The following is a 22,077-nucleotide window of genomic DNA, read 5'->3' on the forward strand; positions in this document are numbered from 1 at the left end:
TCAGAGGGAAAAGAAAAAATTATTACCCACTTACAGTCTTGGTTCTGCACTGTAGGAAGCTTCCTTGAAGTTATAAATGTTAGAATAGTTTCCCACTGCATGTGAGGAGCCCAGAACATTTTAAATCAAACATAGCCATCCACCACTATCAGTCTTGTCTATTTATCTATACAACTGATTATACCTACTTCTACATCTGTCTCTGTATACATCTATCTAAACCTGTATATCAATTGAAATGTAGCGCTCTATATATGTATATATAAATCTATACATTTTTGTTTATATTTCTTTCTCTCTCCAAATCTATATCTAAAGGTCACTCTAAATCTATATCTAAACCTTTCAACCTATCTCTATCTGGATATCTATATCCATCTTGCTTAAAAACTCTGCTAGAAGAACAGACATTTGAGGTGAGCAGATTTGGAGAGTTGGTATTGTAGAGTGTTCCATGAAAAGGAGCTGCTCTCTGCCTAAAAACTGGGAACTAATCAGGTTTTCCCTGCTCTTTGTGGCATAATTTATGCAGCACTCCAAGCCTGAAAGGTCACTGTTTTGGTTTCTACTGGTTGCTCCCTTTTCAATGGACAAAGCCATAGCTTTGTGGCGAGCTCTAATAAGAGTGCAATATGGGTCAGGTTTCAGAGTACTTGGAATGGCAAAAGGCTTTTCTCATTTTTCAGCTCATCTTGGATGGCACTTGCAAACCCTAAGCTTAAGGACTTTACTGTAAAAATGGCAAAAGACTGTCACTTTCTCGCTCTGCATGGATGGCACTTTGCCAATTCATGCTTAAAAACTGCTAGAGAGAAACAGACTTAACACCTAAAACACAGCACAATGGGAAGTTCTTCTTTGTGAGAAGTGAAAATCAATCAGAGATACGTAAGAGCTTCTTTTAAAGACTTGCAATCCAACAGCTTATCAGATATTCTCTTTAAAGTGTTCCATGGCTTACTGTATTTCTATAGTCACAAATGCAAGGCTATATAAAAGGTCTCTCCAAAAATGCCTGGAAGACCAGTGGTTTCAAAGGGAAAACACGTGGGACAAACTTTTTATATCAATGGCAGCAAAACATTCTTCTTGTGGTGCAAAAGAAGCACAAGATACAACTTTGCAGCAGGCAACTCAAATGCAAGTGATTGTGATGTATAAGACACTCTCAGGGTCTGGCACTCACTGAGGACCTTTCCCTGGTAAGGAAGAAGTATCGTCATCACATCAAGTTCTTAGAACTCAAAGCAGTCAACTGGCTCAAGGCCTTCCTACCATCTCAGATGATGCACAGTATTCTCCTTCAGACAAACATAGCAACAACGCTTTACTTGACAAAAAAGGAGGCACAAGATTGAGACCCTTATCACTGGAGGCACACAAGATCTGGAGGCAGTGCCAGTCCATAGGGCTGTCATTGAATGTAGTCCATTTATCAAGAGTTCTAAATCAGTGATCAGATTTGCTAAGCAAGTTTTTTTTACAAAGAAAACAAAAAATGGATATTAGAGGCGATGTTTTTCAAAAAAATCTTTGCAGAATGAGATTATTCAAAAATTTATCTCTTCACTGAGTCTCAGAAAATAAAATGCCAAGATCTTGTATCCAAACTTTTAGAATCCAGGCTCTCTGAGCAATGCTTTCCTCCGATTCCAATAATGCCAACAGTCATCCTGAAACTACTGACTATCAAGCGACAATGATCCACATTGCTCTGGAGTGGCCCACACAATGGAGGGACCTGGACCTGCTATAAATATCAATGTCAATGAAGACACACAAAATGTTGCCAGGCAAACCAAACATCCTCAATAGATGACAGGGACTGATAATCCACCTGAACCTGTCATTGTTTAAATTGGAAGCATAGTTCCTAAGATCAGAAAATATGGCCATCTAAATCTTCCCCAGTCTTGCATGGACATTCTGTGACAAGCTAAATGATGGTCTACAAGATCAGCCTACTTGTGCAAATAGGGGAGATTTGGTTTATGGATCACTCACAATATCACAAGCCAAGGTACAGCCATGAAGAAGTGATACTTATGTACAGGTTTTATTGTGCGCAAGCACAACTGCAGTTGTCTGCCAGTAAAGTCCACGTTGCAGATATTAACACCTTACAGGAAAGGTTGTAATCACGCACCCCTTTTAAAGATTGCTGAAACAAAATAAAATTTCGATTCCTAGAAGAAAATCTGCCCTCCCATGTGACTGCCTCCACATTTCTAGTGAGCTCAATCAGGTTTTGTTAAAATGAATGGGCCAACTTTTTGTACTGATGCACAAGGCTTTATTGTCGCATCTGTCTTGGAAGACGGCTTTTCTAATGGCTATTAATTCAGCTTGTAAAGTCAGTGAAATTCAAGCTCATTCTGAATTGAACTCTTTATGGTATTCCACCAGAGTAATAATGAAAAAACACAAACCTTTCCTTTCAAAAGTGACACCATAACTTAAAAAATTAAAAAAATCAGTCCATCACTTTACTGGTTTTTTACTTCGATGTCAGGAGCGCCTAACTCTTCTATTAGAAAAAGATAATAAGGTTTATGCAAAGCTATCCAGCTACAGCCACATTTTCCAAGGAAGTGTCACTTCTAAACAATCCATCACTTGTTGGATGATGTGATGTATGTCTCTATCGTATAAATAACCCCCTGACAATGAAACCAAGAGATATTCCAATAGAGGGAAATCTGTTACCATGGCGTGGCTGAGAAGAATAAGTTACTTACCTTCGGTAACGCTTTTTCTGGTGGATACATTAACTACCTGTGGATTCCTCACCTAAAGAATTCTCCCCTCGCGCCAGCTTCGATGGAAATTTTCGTCTAGCTCTGCACATCGACGATGACGTCACAATTGCCCGACTCCATGCAACGCAGTATGACGTCATCCAGGCAATAAGAAGCCCTCGGCGTGCAGACGTCAGTTATCACCATTTTTTACGTGCTTTAGAGGCGAACAGGTGAACATTGACCTCGTTGAGAACATAATCACATCAAATGAAGTGAAAACGCAACATTTATTACAATAAAAAATAAACAGAAACTAACAGCAATAACTGATCCATATTAAACCAAATATGCCAGTCAAATTCAATCATGTGTACTTGAATTATCAAAACCAGAGCAAGAAATACATATATACATGCTATAACTATATACATGAATCAGATATATATATAGGGGGAGGGAGGCGGGTGGGACCGTGAGGAATCCACAGGTAGTTAATGTATCCACCAGAAAAAGCGTTACTGAAGGTAAGTAACTTATTCTTCTGATGGATACACCTACCTGTGGATTCCTCACCTAAAGAATAGAGTCCCAAAGCAGTACTACCCCCGGAGGTGGGTGCCTGAATGGTCAAACCAAGAAATCCTGCAGCACCGAGCGAGCAAAATGGCCATCCCTCCTAACCTCAGAATCCAAACAATAATGTTTGACAAAAGTATGGAGGGATGCCCAAGTTGCTGCCTTGCAGATGTCAACCACAGGAACACCCCTAGCTAAAGCCGAAGAAGCAGCCTTAGCTCTGGTTGAATGAGCACGAAGCCCCACAGGTGGTTCTTTCTTCGCTAAGGAATAACAAAGCTTGATACAGAGAATGACCCACCTGGATAGCGTTCTCTTGTGGACTGCTCTGCCTTTCCTCTTCCACACGTATCCAACGAAGAGCTGATCATCTTGCCTGAACTCCCTTGTCCTATCGACAAAGAAGCTCAATGCTCTTCGTGGATCCAGTCGGTGGAGCCTGTCTTCCTCCTTGGATGGATGTGGCGGAGGGTAAAAGGAAGAGAGAGTAATGGACTGCCCAAAGTGAAAGGGTGTAACAACCTTCGGGAGGAAAGCCGCCTTGGTCCTTAACACCACTTTGTCTCTAAAGAAGGAAAGGTATGGAGACTCTACACTAAGAGCCTCAAGCTCACTCACTCTTCTGGCCGATGTTATGGCTACCAGAAATACAGTCTTAAAGACCAGCAAACGCAAAGCACAAGAATGCATTGGTCCAAATGACGATCCCATTAGAAATGTTAATACCAAGTGAAGATCCCACTGTGGCATAACAAACGGTGTGGGTGGAAACCTATTAGTGAGAGCCTTAACGAACCTCAAAACAAGTGGAGATTTAAACAAGGAAGGTTGATCTGGGAGGCACAGAAAAGCCGACAGTGCTGATAAATAGCCCTTAACTGTGGCAACTGCACAACCCTTCTGCGCCAAGGTAAGAGCAAATAATAATATATCAGACAAGTGAGCCTTTAAGGGATCAATTCGGTTCTCTCCACACCAACGTACAAATTTAGCCCACCTACTTGCATAGATCGATTTGGTGGAGTGTTGCCTGGCCGATAAAATAACATCCACCAATTCCGGTGGGAGAGACAAAGCACTCAGATTGCCCCATTCAATCTCCAGGCATGAAGGTGAAGACTCTGGAGTTGGGGGTGTAGAATCTGCCCATGCGACTACGAGAGGAGGTCCACCCTGTAAGGGAGACGGAGAGGAGGGCATAGAGAGAGTTGGAGAAGGTCTGTGTACCACACCCTTCTTGGCCAATCCGGGGCTATCAAGATGACCTGGGCCCGGTCTTGGCGGATCTTCCTCAGAACTCGAGGAATCAGGGGTATGGGAGGAAACGCGTAAAGCAACTGACCCTACCGGACATCTGAAACGCATCCCCGAAAGCTCCTTGCACCAGTTACTGGAGGCTGCAAAATAACTGGCACTGCGCGTTCTCCTGAGTAGCAAAGAGATCTATCTGCGGACACCCCCACATCTGGAAGATGTAAAGAACCAGATCCGGATGAAGACGCCACTCGTGGTCGACCGAGCTGCATCGACTGAGAACATCCGCACGTACATTCAAAACCCCGGCCAAATGATTTGCTACCAAGCAAATCTTATGGTCCTGAAGCCAGGACCAGAGTCGAAGAGCTTCTCTGCAAAGCTACGACCCCACTCCTCCCTGCTTGTTTATATACCACATCGTGGTAGTGTTGTCCGTCAGGACCTGGACTGACTGACCGCGAATGGAAGGGAGAAAGGCCTTGAGAGCCAGACGTACTGCCTGCAATTCCAACAGATTGATGTGAAACCTCTGTTCCACTGGAGACCAAAGGCCTTTGACCTCCAGGTCCCCCAGATGAGCTCCCCACCCTAGAGTGGAAGCATCTGTTACAACTGTGGCCACTGGCGGAGGCAGCGAGAACAGCCTTCCTTGCGACAGGTTGCCGATCGCAGCCCACCACTGAAGATCCACCGCAGTGTCTCTGGAGATCGTGATCGAATCCTCGAGATCGCCTTTGTGCTGAAACCACTGCCTGCGGACGCACCACTGAAGAGCCCTCATGTGCCAGTGTGCATGAGTGACCAGCAGTATGCAAGAAGCAAAACAGACCGAGCAGACGAAGGACCTTGAGGACTGGAACTACCGCTCCATTTCGAAACATTATAATCAACGCCTGAATGTCCTGAACCCACTGGAGCGGAGGAAAGGCCCGATTCAATGTTGTATCCAGTACTGCCCCTATGAACAGGAGGCGTTGCGAGGGCTGCAGATGAGATTTGGGCACACTGATCGAAAAACCCAGGTCGAACAACAACTGAGTTGTCGACTGCAGGTGACGCCGCACGAGCCCTGGAGTCTTGGCTTTGATCAACCAATCGTCCAGATAGGGAAACACCGCTATCCCTCTTCTTCTGAACTCTGCCGCAACCACCGCCATCACCTTTGTGAAGACTCGAGGTGCTGAAGTAAGACCAAACGGGAGGACCGCAAACTGATAATGCTGCAACCCCACCATAAACCGGAGATACTTCCTGTGCGATTTGAGGATCGTAATATGGAAGTACGCATCCTGGAAATTGACAGACACCATCAAATCTCCTTCGTTCAACGCCAAAAGAACCTGTGAAAGGGTCAGCATTTTGAACTTTTCCTGCCTGAGGAACCAATTCAAAATCCTCAAGCCCAGAATTGGTCTCAACCGACCATCTTTTTTGGGGATCAGGAAGTATCTTGAATAACAGCCCTGACCCCTCTCCTGCTCCAGAACCAACTCCACTGCGCTTTTGACAATAGGGATAACACCTCCTGTTGCAGTAACAGAAGATGATCTTCCGAACAGAAGGATGGGCGGGGAGGGAAGGGAGGAGGGAACTCTCGAAAGGTAAGAGCATACCCCTTCTTAATAATGTCGATGACCCAAGAGTCTGATGTTGTAAACTCCCACATTGGAAGAAATTGGGCAAGTCTACCCCGTACCGGAGACACGTGAACAGGGAGTGGTGGAGGACTAAGGCTGCTTTCCCTGCTGCACCCCTCCTGAGGAAGAGGCAGAGTGCTGCTGGGTGGCTCCTCTTGTACGTACTCTTCCCCTGCCTCTGAAAGATCTGTAAGGCAGGGAGCCTGCAGATTGTTGTGGTGCCTGGAACCTGCCACGAAAGGAGGAGCCACGTCCAAAACCCCTAAACTTCCTATATGATCTAAAGGTAGAGGAAGTGGCTGCCTGAAGTCCCAACGACCTTGTTGTGGCTCTGCTCTCTTTGAAACGTTCAAGAGCAGAATCTGCTTTTGTCCCAAAGAGTTTTTCCCCGTCAAAAGGCAGGTCCAGAAGAGTAGCTTGTACATCCGAGGAGAAGCCTGATGAACGCAGCCAAACCGGACGCCTCGACACTATGGATGTACCCATAGCCCTTGCCACGGAGTCTGAGGTGTCCAACCCAGACTTAATCACCTGGGTCGCCGCCGCCTGAGCGTCCGTTAACAGATGCAACACCTCTTGTGGCAAGTTAGGATGACCTCTCGCCTCCTCCATAAGGGCATGAATGTAACACCCCAAAATGCAAGTTGCATTGGTCGACTTCAAGGCCAAACTGCATGAAGAAAAGACCTTCTTTGCTGCGAACTCCATTTTCTTAGACTCCCTGTCCGCAGGGGTCCCGGGGAACGAACCAGGAGCTGACCGGGAGGAGCACGATGCCTAAACAACCAAACTCTCCGGAGTTGAATGTTTGGAGAGGAAGTCCGGGTCACCTGGAGCCGCATGATAGCGCCTCGCTACCACCCTGTTGACAGCTGTAGAAGTCACTGGCTTTCTCCAAATATCTTTGATGGGGTCCAGGAAAGCCTCATTGAAGGGCAAGAGAGGCTCCGCCACTACTGAAGCCGGATGCAGCACTTCAGTCAAAAGGTTCCTTTTCATCTCAGCAGCCGGAAGAGGAAGATCTAAAAAGTCTGCAGCCTTCCTTATTACCGCATGAAAAGATGCAGCCTCTTCGGTATACTCCCCAGGGGAAGCCAAATTCCATTCAATGCCACTTGCTGTGTCCAAGCCTTGAAAATCACCTGAAGGCTCCAAGATTTCGCCTTCCTCCAGATGCTGTCTGCTATATTCCTCTTCCTCCAGGAGGTGTAATGCTAATCTCCTGGACACGAGCCTGGATTTTAGTCCCGGCATCGATAAGGCGTCGGCCGACGCCCAAGATCTTCGCTGGCGCCACTCTTCGGATCCATCCAACGCCGGACCCTCGGGCGCCACAGGCAATTTAACTGTGGACTGGATCCGTGGAGAATCCACCGGCGCCGGAGCAGCAGACATTGTAGGCATCGCAGGTCTCCTGGGCGATGCCAAGGGCATCGGCGCCGTAGCGGCTCCAGAAGGCACAAATGGCATGAAGGGTGTCGGCTTGTAAGGAGCCGGAGCACCCAAGTTAAAAGCCAAAGGGCCTGACGGACCCGCATGCCCTCCACCAGGCGCCATGGTGGAAAAGATATTGAACGTTGCATTTAAAAATGCAGCAGGATCCGTACCCGGCGCCGGGAAAGCCGGATATGCTTGCGGAGTCAGCGGCGGCATAGAAGACGATGATGGACCAGGCATCTCCTGCTCCGGAGAAGCCGCCGGTTCCTGAAGAGGCTCGACACCGACAAGGGTGAAGTCGGAGAAGCCGGAGTCGTAGGAGGCGGAGGAGTGATGGTCGGGCTAATCTCCCACGTCGGACGGCGCCGAGCTGACGGAGATCTGGATCTGGACCTGGACCGACCTCTACTCGATCGGCGCAGAGAGTCGTGACGACGCCGAGAGTCCCCATGGCGACGATGAGTCTTTGAAGTTTTCGAAGAAGACTCTCTACGATGACGCCTTTCCTTCTTTTTCTTGGAACGGGTTAGGAATAATTTTGCCTCTCTCTCTTTAAGTGCCTTAGGGTTCATGCGCTGGCACGAACAGAATGACTCGACCTCATGGTCGGAACTAAGGCACCATAAATAATTTTCATGGGGATCAGTGACCGACATCAGACCCCCACACTGGTTACAAGGTTTAAAGCCAGATTTTCTTGGCTGCTACATAGTAACTACAGAAGTGCAACTGTAGCTCCCTGTTAGCCTCGAAGAAAAACCGTTATTCGAAGGCACGGAAAAAAGGGAACTGACATGCACGTCGACGAGGGCTTCTTATTACCTGGATGACGTCATACGGTGTCGCGTGGAGTCGGGCATTTGTGACGTCATCGTCGACGTGCAGTGCTAGAAGAAAATTTCCGTCGAAGCTGGCGCGAGGGGAGAATTCTTTAGGTGAGGAATCCACAGGTAGGTGTATCCATCAGAAATATCCCACTATCAAGCATATGTAAAGCAGCCAACTGGAAATCAATTCACACCTTTATTAAACATTATTGTCTTGATTTCAGTACACTAGCAGACTTTTAGTGTTGGTCAAGCTACTCTGAGAAATGTATTAAGCAAACTCTGCATTTTAGTTACTCTAATCACTTATGCTTATATGTACACTTTTATCCCTTGAGTCTAAGGGAAATATATATTTTTTGCTTATTACTTTATTCTCACGTTCAAAACTATCAATGAAAAAACAATGCTGGCTTTTTGCCAAGAGGTTCAGGCAATTTCTTAGGGCTTAAAACTGGTTCCCCTGTGGACCAGTGACTGGCACATCCAATGGTATTATCTCCTGCCTACTCTGACAACGAGTTTGCTCATCATTCCCCCATTTCAAGAGAAAGAGGAAGGAGCCAAAGGATTCTGTTGCTGCACAGTATTTTTGGAACAGCTTTCCTTCCCTGCTTTGGCTAATGATCAATCATTTCTCTTTGGGGAATAATTTTAAAGCAGGTTTGTTCCGATGATGAGTAAGAATAAGTCCAATGTGTTTTGAGTCTTTGTTTATTCAGCACCTCAGTCTTAAGAAATCTATTTACGTGTATGCAGTGCTCTGAAAAGAAATTCATAATAAGAGATGGAAATTGTATAATAAGTTTGAGACAAGTTAAAGGATGTAAACACTACCATCCAAGGGGAGCACAGCTTACACTGCACATAAATATCCCAATAATTACTTCCTTACTGTTACTCAGTAAAGCAAGAGGCACTAATTGAGGGAAAGGAGCACGTATGATCATAAACCAACATTGACCCAAACAATAATGAAACCAATGACAAATAAAAAAAACCAAAAAAAAACACAATTAGCATCCTTATTTTGGCAACCAACTGTGAAGGTACCGTGCAATAACAATGAGGGCTCTCACAATTAGTGGTATCTCATGTAACAGTTATGTAATGAATCAGAAGGAAGCATAAACACAAGGGGAAATGCACAAAATGACTTAGAGGAAGAACATGGTGTAGGTACAGAAAAACCTTAAAATTGAGGGAATACCCAAAAGATGAAAAAAGTGCAACTGATATTGAAAATGAGCTTGGAATATTTGTAGTTATGCAGAAAATAAGCACATTTTCTTTTCTTTTTTTCTTAGAAAAAGTGTTAAACCTGAGGAAAGTTTTTAAGAGCTACGATTCTTAAATTAGCATAAAAACAGCAGCATTTTCTGAGAAAGTACGAAGAAAACCTGAGGGGGAAAAAAGACATGCTACTTCCCAAGAAATACGACATGCTAAATGAATGGCAAGCAAAGCTGAACACTCAAATGACAGAGTATGAAGAAAAATAAATATTTCGTAGATACAACGGTCAGCAGGGGAAAAGGGAACCAAAGCATATTTTGGTCTCTAAAAATACCTTTTTCAAATAGGATCTGCCTATTTTGAATTCAAGAAAGTAAATAAGACTCTTTTTTGGCCAACTTACATAGATTTAGGTTAATGAGAGTACAATGTGTCAATAAAAATAATTTGAACTTTAATTAGGGAGTACACCGTCTAAGCACACAAAGCAAAATCTACTTGGGAAAATCAAATCGGCTTTCCTTCCACACATAAATGAAATGTGCATGGAGAACGCTTAATACTGTTGCGAGTGTGTAAAAAAACGTTTACAATATCCGCAGCTGAACTGCTTCCTCCTCGCTTCCTTAGTAAAGGTTAAAGCACTGTCACTTTAGGGTTTTTCTGAACATTTGGTGGGAAATGGCACACGTAAACTCTTAACACATTATTCTATTTAGAGTACCATTGCCAACAAATGTAGCACACATGACAACAATATTCGACAATAAGGCTGTGCGCAGCAATTTCCCCACTTTTATAGATTCACACACTGAATATAGATTACAAAGTGATGTTATCTGCCTTGTACAGGCGGGTTAGAAGGAATGAGAGAAATCAAGTGTCTCTGTACTGATAGTCCAACTAACACTTTCTTGCATGTCTCTATGTCTACACAATAGTGCTCCACGAACGTGTGTTCTGAAGACCATGAAGCTTCCCCGTATTTGTTCTGTAGTGATGCACTGACCGTGATTATAAGCATTGTCCACTTCTTCCTGGTGGAATGAGCTCTATGCCTAACTTCCAAAGTTTTGCTGCTATTAGTGTAGCAGTGTTCACTGATTTGTAATGCCTATTTGATATGCAATGGCGACACTACCTTTGGTTAAAACGTACGATGTCATCTCATTATAACCTTGACCTTACATACAGTTCAGTATCTGTTCTGTACTGTGAGTGCCTGCAATTAACTAACCCTCTTCTGTGATGTAATTACTACTAGAAATATTTTATTGTAATGTATTTAAGCAAAGCCATGTGTACAGGCTGATAGGGTGCCTTGATATGTATTGACTACCAAATTCAAGTTCCATTGTGGTGCCAGAGTGGTAAGTTAAGAGAAAAGTATTTTTTACTTTCCATGAATCTTTTGATGAATGGGATGGCAAAAACCTGTTTTCTGTGAGTGCCTCTGATTCCAACCTGTTTCGCCCGAGTCTCTCTAGTTCCAACTACAATTATTGACACAAGTAACTTTAGGAAAGTGTCAGATAGACTGCAATCCACTACATCTGTGTGGTGACTTATGTTTTCAAATGAAAAGTAAAACTGAAAATTGTTCTTCTGGCATCAATCTGTATAACTTTTCTATTCATAGCATCCACATGGGAGACCTACGTGCCTACTTAATGATACAGTGTCTTTTCAGGTAGTTAAAGGTGGCTAAATTCTGCCATCTCAGGAACCAAGCCATCACAAGTAGTTCTCCCGGTTTTGGGCGAAATACCCCTCCCCCTTTTGCTTTCTCAGAGGGTCCTTGCTTTCTGCAGTAAGAGGACCGTGCTGATGTGGCCACCAGGGAGCTACTAGGATGTGTGTCATGTTAGATGTTTAGTGGCACTGTGGGACGAGCCTAAGCAGGCATCCAATACCACCTTCTTGGAAGGAAATTCCCTAGAGGCTGTGGATGGTAGTGTCAGGATGTGAAGGACTCACAGGTCTACTTGTGGTATTCCCCAGTGTAAGGAAAATGTCTAGTATGTCCATTTCCGATTTGTGGGATGTTTCTTTTTGTGCTTAACTTGTCTGTCTTTCCAACTCCTATAACATAGTCTGCAATCAGGATTATGTTTCTTTTAAGTGCCCACTTGCAGATGGACTGTGCCAGGTTTGACAGTGGCTAGAAGACAAACCTCCCCCCAATTACCCCAACCTCCGCTTGTTTAGATGGAACATAGCTGTTTTGTTGTCTGTTCGAAAGTGGACTCTCCTGTGCTGATACTGGCTCTGGGAGGTTTTCAGTGCCAGGTAAGTAATTGTAAACTCCAAGCAGTTGATGCGCTTGCTGAGTACCCACAGCTGGCCCATGTGAGCTCCCCAGCATACACGTGTCAGTTGTTATGTTGGCCTGGGGAAAGAGTGTTGAGAAAGCCTTCCCCTTCAACATGTTCTCTATGTGCTACCATTTCATGGGTCATCGACAACAAGTAGCTATTGCTACAACTATCTAAGACCTAAAAAGGGAAATATACAAAATGCTTTGGCCTTTAAACAATAAATAGAACATTAGTAATACTTTTTGAGATAGGGTAACAATTGTCAAACCATTGTTTAAAGCAGGGAACATGTAACAGATGTTAAAAATATATGTATTGCTTACCTGGGGAAATCCTCATCTTGCCACTCCTCCTTAAGCTCCACACCTTCCATTCTTAACCTGGCCTCTGTGGTAGCCACGGATTCCTGGCGCTCCAGGGATCCGGAAGATTTCTCTTGGCTACGGAAAATATTAGTAAGAGGGTGGATTATTTGCAGTGACCTTTTATATCAATAAACCTTTTAATCACAATAATTATAAATGTAACAGCAGTCGATTGCTCGGATTTTGGTACATGTGATTAACATGTATTATAGCAAGAACGCCTTGGGCAAGTCTCTTCTGTGTCTTAGAACATCATTCAACACATAAAATATGTACTGATTACAGAAAAATTACCTAGAACGTAGTTAATTAAGCAGTTTTAAGAAGTGAAGTGGAAGCTTTGTTAACGAGCAACACCAAAACAGTATTATTGTGCATGAGACCAATATATTAAGATAAATGGTAGAAGAGGGACTATTTATCAACCTGCAAAGTATGATGTAGAACGAATAAACATTTTATTAGGCCTTTAAAACCTTCAGGGGAGTGATACATCATAACGAAAAGCAAACCGCAACCATATTCCCAAATATAAACATAATGAGAGCCTTTAAAAGACCATAATGGCAGATTAGACTCGCCAAGAGTCCTCTTTGTGTGAATTTGGACTCTCGGGAACCAACTCTACCGCGCCTTTTGCCAATAGGGACAACACTTCCTGTTGTAATAACAGAAGATGGTCTTCCGAACAGAAGGCTGGGCGGGGAGGGAAGGGAGGAGGGAATTCCCGAAAGGGAAGAGCGTACCCCTTCTTCACAATGTCGATGACCCAAGAGTCCGTTGTTATAAACTCCCACATCGGAAGAAAATGGGCCAGTCTCCCCCCTACCGGAGACAAGTGGACAGGGAGTGGTGGAGGACTACAGCTGCTTTCCCTGCTGCACCCCTCCCGAGGAAGAGGCAGAGTGCTGCTGGGTGGCTCCTCTTGTTCGGACTCTGCCCCTGCCCCTGAAGGATCTGTATGGCAGGAAGCTTGCAGTTTGTTGTGGTCCTTGAAATCTGCCACGAAAGGAGGAGCCACGTCCAATACCCCTAAACCTCCTATAAGATCTAAAGGAGGATGAGGCAGCTGACTGAAGTCCTAGTGACCTCGCTGTGGGTCTGCTCTCCTTAAATCGTTCAAGAGCAGAATCTGCCTTTGTTCCAAAGAGTTTTTCGCCATCAAAGGGCAGATCCAGGAGAGTCGCCTGCACATCTGATGAAAAGCCAGACGAACGCAACCAAGACTGTCGTCTGGAAACTATGAACGTGCCCATAGCTCTTGCCACTGAGTCTGAAGTGTCTAACCCAGACTGGATCACCTGGGTCGCCGCCGCCTGAGCGTCCGCCAGCAACTGTAACATTTCCTGGGACAAGTTTGGATGGCCTTTCGCTTCCTCCATAAGGGCGTGGATATGACGTCCCAAAATGCAGGTCGCGTTGGTTGACTTTAAAGCCATACTACATGAAGAAAAGGCCTTTTTGGCAGAATGGTCAATTTTCTTCGATTCCCTGTCCGCAGGGGTTCCGGGAAACGAGCCAGGAGAGGACCTGGAAGAACAGGAGGCCTGAACCACTAAGCTCTCCGGTGTCGGGTGCTTGGAGAGGAAGACAGGGTCACCTGGTGCCGCCCGATAGCGTCATGCCACCGCTCTGTTGATAGCCGCTGAAGACACAGGTTTTTTCCAGATGTCTTTAATAGGATCTAGAAGAGCCTCATTAAAAGGCAAGAGAGGCTCTGCCGTCACAGAAGTTGGATGTAACACCTCCGTCAACAGGTTCCTCTTCACCTCCGCAGCCGGAAGAGGGCGATCTAAGAAGTCTGCAGCCTTCCGTATTACTGCATGGAAAGAAGCAGCTTCCTCAGTGTACTCCCCAGGGGAAGCTAGATCCCACTCAGGGGAGGTGTCAATACCACTTGCAGTATCAAGTCCTTGAAAGTCACCGGAAGGCTCCAAGATCTCACCCTCTTCCAGGTGTTGTCTGCTGTATTCTTCCTCCTCCAGAAGGCGCAAAGCCAGACGTCTAGATCGAAGCCTAGGTTCGAGACCCGGAGTCGATAAGGCGTCGGCTGACGCCGAAGATCTCAGTCGGCGCCGAACCTCGGATCCATCCGACGCCGGACCCTCCGGCTCCACAGGAACCTTGACTGTGGATTGGATCCGAGGTGAATCCATTGGCGCCGTAGCAGGTGTAGCAGGTCTCCTAGGCGACGTCAAGAGCATCGGAGCCGCTTCAGCTGCAGCAGACAAAAATGGCGTGAAAGGCGTTGACTTATAAGACGCTGGAACACCCAAATTAAAGGCCAAAGGGCCCGACGGACCTGCTTGTCCTCCACTCGGCGCCATGGTGGAAAAAATATTAAACATGGCGTTCAAAAAAGCCGCAGGATCATTACCCGGCGCCGGGAAAGCCGTGTACTGCTGTTGCACCGGCATAGATGGGCCAGGTAACTCCTGGCTAGGAGAACCCTCTGGCCTCTGAAGAGGCGCGACCTCGAAAACCGACCCAGGTGAAGTCGGGGTCGTAGGAGGTGGAGGGGTGACGGTCGGGCTAATCTCCCACGTCGGACGGCGCTGAGCTGACGGAGATGCCGATCTGGACCGGGACCGTCCCTAACTCGATCGGCGCCGGAGTCGTGACGGCGCCGAGAGTCACCATGGCGATGATGATCCCTCGAGGATCTTGAAGAGGACTCCCTCCGATGACGCCTCTCCTTCTTTTTCTTGGAACGGGCCAAGAACAATTTTGCCTCCCTTTCCTTGAGTGCCTTCGGGTTCATGCACTGGCAGGAGCCGCATGACTCGACCTCATGGTCGGAGCTAAGGCACCAGAGGCAATTCTCATGGGGATCGGTAACTGACATCCAACCCCCGCACTGGATACATGGCTTAAAGCCGGATTTCCTTGGCTGCGACATTGTAACAGTCAATTCGTAACTGTAGCTCCCTGTGAGCCTCGAAGAAAAACCGTTACTCGGAGGCACGGAAAAAAGGGAACTGACGTCTGCACGTCGACGAGGGCTTCTTATTGCCTAGATGACGTCATACGGCGTTGCGTGGAGTTGGGCGATTGTGACGTCATCGTCGACGTGCAGAGCTAGAAGAAATTTCCGTCGAGGCTGGCGCAAGGGGAGAATTCTTTAGGTGAGGAATCCACAGGTAGGTGTATCCATCAGAAAGTGTATTTCACATTAAGGCAAAGCAGTGCTACTGCCTTATGAAATAAAGGATCCAAACAGACAGACAGGTATATTAACCCCTTTTATGCGGGCGTCGGCGACTGGTCGACGTCCACACTACCTTCCTGGTGCGGGTCACGACCAGTGGCCGACACCAGGGAGGGGGTTAATAAATCCTTGGGTGCGCCGCAGCCAAGGATTTTTTTTATTATTATTATTTTTTCAATACCCGGGAGAAACTGAAGCTTTTCCGTGTCTCCCCCCGCCCCTTTGTGACGAGGTGCGCTGACGTGGCCGCTTCCTGCTCCGATGGGGAAAACGGCCCCAAACTGCCTTCCCCACATTTGGGAAGGCCTCGTAAGAAAGTGGAGAATCTCCCCTTTCTTACGAGGCCTTCCTGAAATTGTTTCCTGGCCCCCGATCGCAGCACAGCTGCGAACGGGGGCCAGGAAACACCACTAGACACCAGGATTTCACTTGGGGGGGTCGGCCCCCCTCAGAAACCCCTCCCCCCGTGGGGATTTAAAAAAAAAAAAAAAAAAAGTAGGTGTCCCCCTGGGGGTGGCGCGATCGCTGTCGATGGCGCCCCCCCAGGGGCTAAATTGTATTTAAAAAAAAAAAAAAAAATCCGAAAAAAAAAGGAGAGATGGACAGGGGGTTGCCTGTGGGCAGGGCGACCCCCTGTGGGGGCAATATTATATATATATATATATATATATATATATATATATATATATATATATATATATATATATATATATATATATATATATATATATATATATATTACACACTTCTCTTCCGTAGTTAAAAGAAAAAGGCAGCACTCCACGACCATAACGAGTTTGATCATATTTATTCACCTACAGGGACGCGTTTCGGCGTTGCCGCCTTCCTCGACCTGTGAGCCGCCATTTTGGCTCAGTTTATATACTCCACACAATGTGCTCAATTACCATATATCATGCAAGAACTGTTTTAGTCACAAATATTCACTGCATATTTAAAATGAATAACAGTTCAATACTTCATCTATATGATACTAATATACATTTACTTTTCATGTGTCAATTCCTCAATATTTGTCAAATTTAATATACTATCCCTCAACAATAGTCCATGAACGCAATTAACACTGCTCAATAATTCATCACAATTATACTTCAATGATAATGTAAATACTATTGATTCATCTGTGAGAAGCTAGCATCTTTATATGCACTTATTTTCTATGTATGTATACACTGCACACTTGGAGATGAGAAAGTTGTTGCAAAAGCATTGGCATATGCTTAAGAGTGACCCTGTGATTGGGGAACAAATATTGAATAAACCTTTAATAACATACAGAAAAGGAACATCCATGAAAGATATTCTAGTCAAGAGTGATGTGAGAAATGTAACATCTAACACAAATTGGTTCAAACCACAAGATGGCTTTTACAGATGCTTAAAATGCAAAGCCTGTAAGAATGGAGAGAATATTAGCTTCATTAAAGAAGGAGAAAAAATCATACACACTATCAAAGGTAAATATAATTGCAAAAGCGATCACGTGGTGTATATATTAAAATGTAGCTGTCCTAAATTGTATGTAGGAAGCACAAAATTGCAAGTACATAGAAGAATCTTGCAGCATTTGAGGGCGATTTTAAATCGAGATGAGGCATATCCAGTTGCTAGGCATATACATGAAGTACATGAAGGTAAAGTAGAGGAAATAACATACAGTGTTATTGATGGACTAAAGAAAGACGTTCGGGGAGGAGATAGAGAAAAACATTTAAGGAAATTGGAATCCAAATATATATTGGCATTTGACACCAAAGAACCTAATGGGCTGAATAGTAGTGAAGAGATGTACATTCACTTATATTGAAGAAAAAAAGAAAATTCAGGAAGACCAATATATTTAAGGAGTGAGGAGAATATTTGTCTTATCTCTATATGTGTATACATACATAGAAAATAAGTGCATATAAAGATGCTAGCTTCTCACAGATGAATCAATAGTATTTACATTATCATTGAAGTATAATTGTGAGGAATTATTGAGCAGTGTTAATTGCGTTCATGGACTATTGGTGAGGGATAGTATATTACATTTTACAAATATTGAGGAATTGACACATAAAAAGTAAATGTATATTAGTATCATATAGATGAAGTATTGAACTGTTATTCATTTTAAATATGCAGTGAATATTTGTGACTAAAACAGTTCTTGCATGATATATGGTAATTGAGCACATTGTGTGGAGTATATAAACTGAGCCAAAATGGCGGCTCACAGGTCGAGGAAGGCGGCAACGCCGAAACATGTCCCTGTAGGTGAATAAATATGATCAAACTCGTTATGGTCGTGGAGTGCTGCCTTTTTCCTTTAACTACGGAAGAGAAGTGTGTAACATAATATGAATATATATATATATATATATATATATATATATATATATATATATATATATATATATATATAGAGAGAGAGAGAGAGAGATCACTTTTGTCAATACATGTGTGGTTTCCCTGGGGGCTGCGATCGGGCCCCAGGAAAACCAGACCCACATATAAAAGTGATATATATATATTTGCCACCAGTTGTCTTGCAATTGCAGCTTGCGTCTTCAAAGCAATGCACATACTTCAACTGACGCATTTCAACTGTAGCTTTTAGGCAGCAATAAAAAAGTCAAGTAAGTATTGTAATTGTAATTGTAATCATATTTATATAGCGCTTACTACCCCTGACGAGGCGTCGAAGCGCTTTTCGATGAGTAGCACGCTACTCCGGTACCCAACAAGAATTAGTGATGGATTAGTATAATTTAAATAAGGAGTACAGTTTTAGTATTATTATGAGTTAATTTGAGTTGCGGATATGAGAGTTTGTTAGTTAGATTGACTGGAGTAATGGAGGAGGAAAGAAATCCAGAAGTGTTAGTTGGGAGTTTATCCTTCATTTACTCAATCCAAAGGCTTGAGATGAATAAAAGGGGAGCGGAGGAGAAAGAGGATGTGGAAGGGTTAGGGGGAGCATAGTAGCAGGGTGAGATGAATGCAGGAGAATTTAGTAGGGTTGTGTGGGAGGTCACAGAGGTAGAGTGAGGTTTGGTGAGTTAGATGTGGAGGTGGAGGGAAGAGCTTAGGCAGAGATATTTAGGAGATGAAAGTGGTCGAAGGGATTTGGGATGAGTCCGAGTGAGAATGGAGGATAGTTTGATAGAGACATGACATAAGAGTGATGAGTAGATAAGTGTGATAAAAAGAGAGCAGAAATTCATAGATATCTAGTATAACAACCCATGCAATGATCCACAAACATGCCAGGCACAGAAACAACATATACACATACATACATATATATATATATATATATATTTATACACACACACACACATGAATACACACACATATGCACATACAATACATAATTAGAATCATGGGTAAAAAATACTTAGTCAGACAGGTTTAAAAGAGTGTGTGTGTATTTTATTGTTATTGGTTTAGTTTCTGTAAAATGAGCATCGTGGCCTACCCAACCGGAGTATTTTCTACGAGTATGTCAGTAAGCGTTACCTAGCATGTTTTATATGCCCCGTTTATATTGTACACTAAGGGTACGTGATGGGCCACGGGGTAAGCGTCTCCAGCAACCTTGTGTGCCTTTGGCAATGTGATTGTTACTAGTGCGTCTTTGTGGAGATGTCCTTGTGCTTCTGAGCATCAATAACGCACCACCGGAATCGGCGGTAAATGCATTGGGGTCGTTTTGGAAAGCTGTCCATCATCCTGGTAAAAGGCGGGAATTCCTTTACCTACTTCGAGGGTGGACGGGGCGTGGCTCAGCGGGCGGAGCTTACAGGTGCTTTATAAAGGGAGAACCTTCTACTCTGTGTCTCCAGCAGAGGAAGATAGAACCCGAGCGTCACAGTCAGATACAGATTACGCTACAGTACATCATCAGTTCACCTCCAGGAAGGATTCTAGATCTTTTCTGCTATGGGATCTCTGAGCGTACAGCCTTGCTTTATCTTTGCCAAGCCCAAGAGTTAGGGTGGCATGTCCTTTCCAGAGGCTGAGCTTCAACTGCGGCACCTGCTACGTTTATATTTCTAAGTGCTTCCTGTTGAGGTTTAGTTTCTGTAAAATGAGCATCGTGGTCTACCCAACCGGAGTATTTTCTACGAGTATGTCAGTAATCGTTACCTATCATGTTTTATACGCCCTGTTTATATTGTACACTAGGGGTACGTGATGGGCCACGGGTTAAACGTCTCCAGCAACCTTGTGTGCCTTTGGCAATGTTATTGTTACTAGTGCGTCTTTGTGGAGATCTCCTCGTGCTTCTGAGCATCAACAACGCACCACCGGAGTCGGCGGTAAACGCATAGTATTGTGATTATGTTTCTGCTACAAAAGGATCAGACTTTTGTCTAGTGGCAGTTTTAGTGCCATAAAGAAGCGCAGAAGGTTTATATGCCTACTGCAAAGAGAAAATCTGTATTTTATGTAAATAGCTGAGTACATTAGTAAAGTCAGCCATTACCTGCGCTATATTACAAATGAAATGTATGTGCGGGCGGCTATGGAGAGATGAAGGGCACTTTTGCTGGGTGGTAATGAGCAATCCGAGGAGGAGGGAGTGGGAGCACCAATAATGATTGTTGGAATGGGCGCAGGAGGTGCTAAAGACTGTGAAGAATGGTATGTGACAAGGTGTTTTTTGAGTGTCTTGAAAGAACGTGCTGATTGAGGGAAGAAGCGCAGGTAAGGTGGCCTCTACTGTTGCACGTATCTCACACACACCATCGATTTTGTGACTGTCTACGTAGGCTAGTGTTTTAGAGCAACAGTTTAGCCAATAGCAGAGATGGCATCTTGATGGATGACTGCTGCCGTTACTCGGGTTAGAGGATAGCTCTGACAAAGGATCAGAGACTGAGACATCAGATACTGAGACAGCATCTGAGGAATAGGACAATGGCGCAGACTCTGGGAGTGATTTTTCAGTCTGAGGAGTCCCATTCGATAACTCCTCTTCCAGTAAATTATGAGGGAGGTGATGAGGACAGTCTTGCTGTCCCTTCGCAAGCACAGTCTGTGCAACGGGGTAATAGTGGGTTAGCCCAACACAGAGAGCAGGTGAATTTGGCGGCAAGCAGAGAGAGAGAGTACTCTCTTGGGAGCTCCCCAATTTAGTTCAGCCCCAAATTCCACCGACAAAATCGTATTGTGGAGACATCAAAATTATCTATCACAAAACAAACTGGTTTTGTAAGGCAGGCACCTGTGTTTTTGGTCCTGGGTTCGGCTGCCATATAGAGAAACATACTAAACCCAAACATTTCTGGAAACTAGACATCCGGGGGAGTCCACAGGTGTGACTTGTGTGGATTCCCCAAAGTTTTCTTACCCAGAATACCCTGCAAAGCTGAAATGTTGAATAAAAACTCTAGTGCCTGCGCCAGGAATGGATCACCCCAGGGTCAACAGCTGCCTCATGTAAGGACCAACATTGACCGTTGTGTGATCTATTCCTGTCGCGGGCACCAGGCCTACCCACACAAGTGAGGTAGTATTTTTATCGGGAGACTTGGGGGAACGCTGGGTGGAAGAAAATTTGTGGCTCCTCTCAGATTCCACAACTTTCTGTCACCGAAATGTGAGGAAAAAGTGTTTTAGCCACATTTTGAGGTTTGCAAAGGATTCTGGGTAACAGAACCTGGTCAGAGCCCCACAAGTCACCCCATCTTGGATTCCCCTAGGTGTCTAGTTTTTAAAAATGCCAAGGTTTGCTAGGATTCCTGTAATGATCTTCAAGTCCAAAACAAATGATTTTGCAGAAAGGTTTATTCCGATCCACATACAACGTCCATCGTCCAGTTACTCACAGCCAGAATGCCCCCATCCCTACATTCTCTTCCCATTACCATTCTCCATTCCAACCCCTAAGTTCCATAAGGGGAACCTACATTTCTACATACAACACATTTCCCCCCCTTATAATAAAACAGAAAACAATTAAAACAACAGAAAATAAACAGAGAAAACAGAGTAAGATACAATGACAACAAAATTGTTGTAAATCAATTTCAATCTTCACACATAGTCCACAAGCCGAGAAGACTTTGTTCTGGAACGACTTTCCAACTTTACTCTTGAGGCTATGGAATCCTCCTCTAAACTTTCCATGCTACACTGTTCATCACTCTCCCTACCATCTATGCCACCAGAAATCTCACTCTTTCCTCTTCCAGTGCATCCATCTTCCGGGCTTATATTCTCAGACGCGTGTTCTCCCAGATCTTGGTAGACAATGGGTCCAGGAACAACAGAATTTCCACTTTGTGTTTCTCCACATCCTGGAACACACTTAGCTAGTCTGCTCACATTCCAAACTTTCCCATCTTGTGTAATTACTTTCTTCTTGAACACTTTTATCACTTTCATGGCCTTACTGAATCTGGACACACCCTTCCTTACCAATCCAGGTTGTCTTACTTTGACCCAATCTCCCACAACA

At 44.5% G+C, this 22,077-nt stretch overlaps 1 protein-coding gene across 4 annotated transcripts in view; it reads right to left on the reverse strand.

The window, feature by feature from the left end:
* Positions 1-22,077, reverse strand: part of BNIP2 (BCL2 interacting protein 2) — a 281,093-nt gene that overhangs the window by 189,241 nt on the left and 69,775 nt on the right. For all 4 annotated transcript variants that reach the window (XM_069222042.1, XM_069222039.1, XM_069222041.1 and 1 more), the window contains exon 3: positions 12,353-12,469. In XM_069222042.1, coding sequence (XP_069078143.1) covers positions 12,353-12,469 — 117 coding nt within the window. The remainder of the gene's footprint in view (positions 1-12,352; positions 12,470-22,077) is intronic.

The sequence above is a fragment of the Pleurodeles waltl genome, chromosome 3_1 (assembly GCF_031143425.1).
Source record: "Pleurodeles waltl isolate 20211129_DDA chromosome 3_1, aPleWal1.hap1.20221129, whole genome shotgun sequence".
Taxonomy (NCBI): domain Eukaryota; kingdom Metazoa; phylum Chordata; class Amphibia; order Caudata; family Salamandridae; genus Pleurodeles; species Pleurodeles waltl.